Here is a 914-nt window from a genome sequence, read left to right as displayed (position 1 = left end):
TATATTATGTATAGAATTACCCCTAAAAAACACACATACATACGTTTGATATACAGCATTTGTTAACAACTTAATTCTTCAATTATGCATTTGTGATGCAACACGTAATAATTGTAATATAATGTGTAAACATTTACAGACTTGCCAAAATGATCAACGACGTGTTTAGCCAAGTGATATTCGTTCAATTTTTCGTCAGTATTTTGGTATTGTGTTCAACTGTGTTCCATCTGTCTTCTCATTTGACAGTTACTGACCTTTCCACCTTGGTCGTCTTTACAATCAGCATGTTTGTACAAATTTTTATTTATTGTTGGGCTGGAAACGAAGTTATGCTCAAGGTAATTATGGCTGCTATAAAATGATATATTTGAACAGAAAATAATATTATAACAAAAAGAAATTTCTGCAAGACTTTTGCAACTTATGCTATTTTATTTATTCTTTCATTTATTTTAATCAGTTTTATTTGCGTAGAGTACTGGATTGGGCGAAGCGATATATCATATGGACTGGATATTGATGACAATAAGCGAACAAAAGGATCTACTAATGATTATGAAACGTAGCACAAGACCTATAAAGTTTACCAGCAGTTTTTTAGTGACATTGTCTCTGGAATCGTATGGGAATGTCAGTATTATAACGTGAATATATTCTCTTTGGTAATTTTATTAATATATTTCACTTTATTTATAGATTCTCAAAGCATCCTACTCTGCCTTTAATGTTTTACAACAATCTTGAGACACAAATAATAAAAGTTCACTCATTTACTACACAATGTATACAGTGATTTCTCATGAATAAAATCTTGTACGAGTATGATATTATTAGAGAGGGACATATATGTATACGAGAATGTCATACAGTTAATGTGTACACATATTTATAGATATACATATATGTATATA

At 29.8% G+C, this 914-nt stretch overlaps 1 protein-coding gene across 1 annotated transcript; it reads left to right on the top strand.

The window, feature by feature from the left end:
• Positions 1 to 139: 139 nt before the first annotated feature.
• On the top strand, positions 140 to 747 carry LOC105460470 (odorant receptor Or2-like; the record flags this gene model as incomplete). Its single annotated transcript, XM_011706925.1, has 4 exons — positions 140 to 211; positions 287 to 341; positions 478 to 633; positions 700 to 747. Coding segments are annotated over 4 exons (331 nt in total), but the record flags the coding sequence as incomplete, so codon positions are not given.
• Between the last annotated feature and the right edge of the window lie 167 nt (positions 748 to 914).

The sequence above is a fragment of the Wasmannia auropunctata genome, unplaced genomic scaffold (genome assembly GCF_000956235.1).
Source record: "Wasmannia auropunctata unplaced genomic scaffold, wasmannia.A_1.0 LD321355.1, whole genome shotgun sequence".
NCBI classification, from domain to species: Eukaryota; Metazoa; Arthropoda; class Insecta; order Hymenoptera; family Formicidae; genus Wasmannia; species Wasmannia auropunctata.
This window is presented reverse-complemented; position numbering and strand designations above follow the sequence as displayed.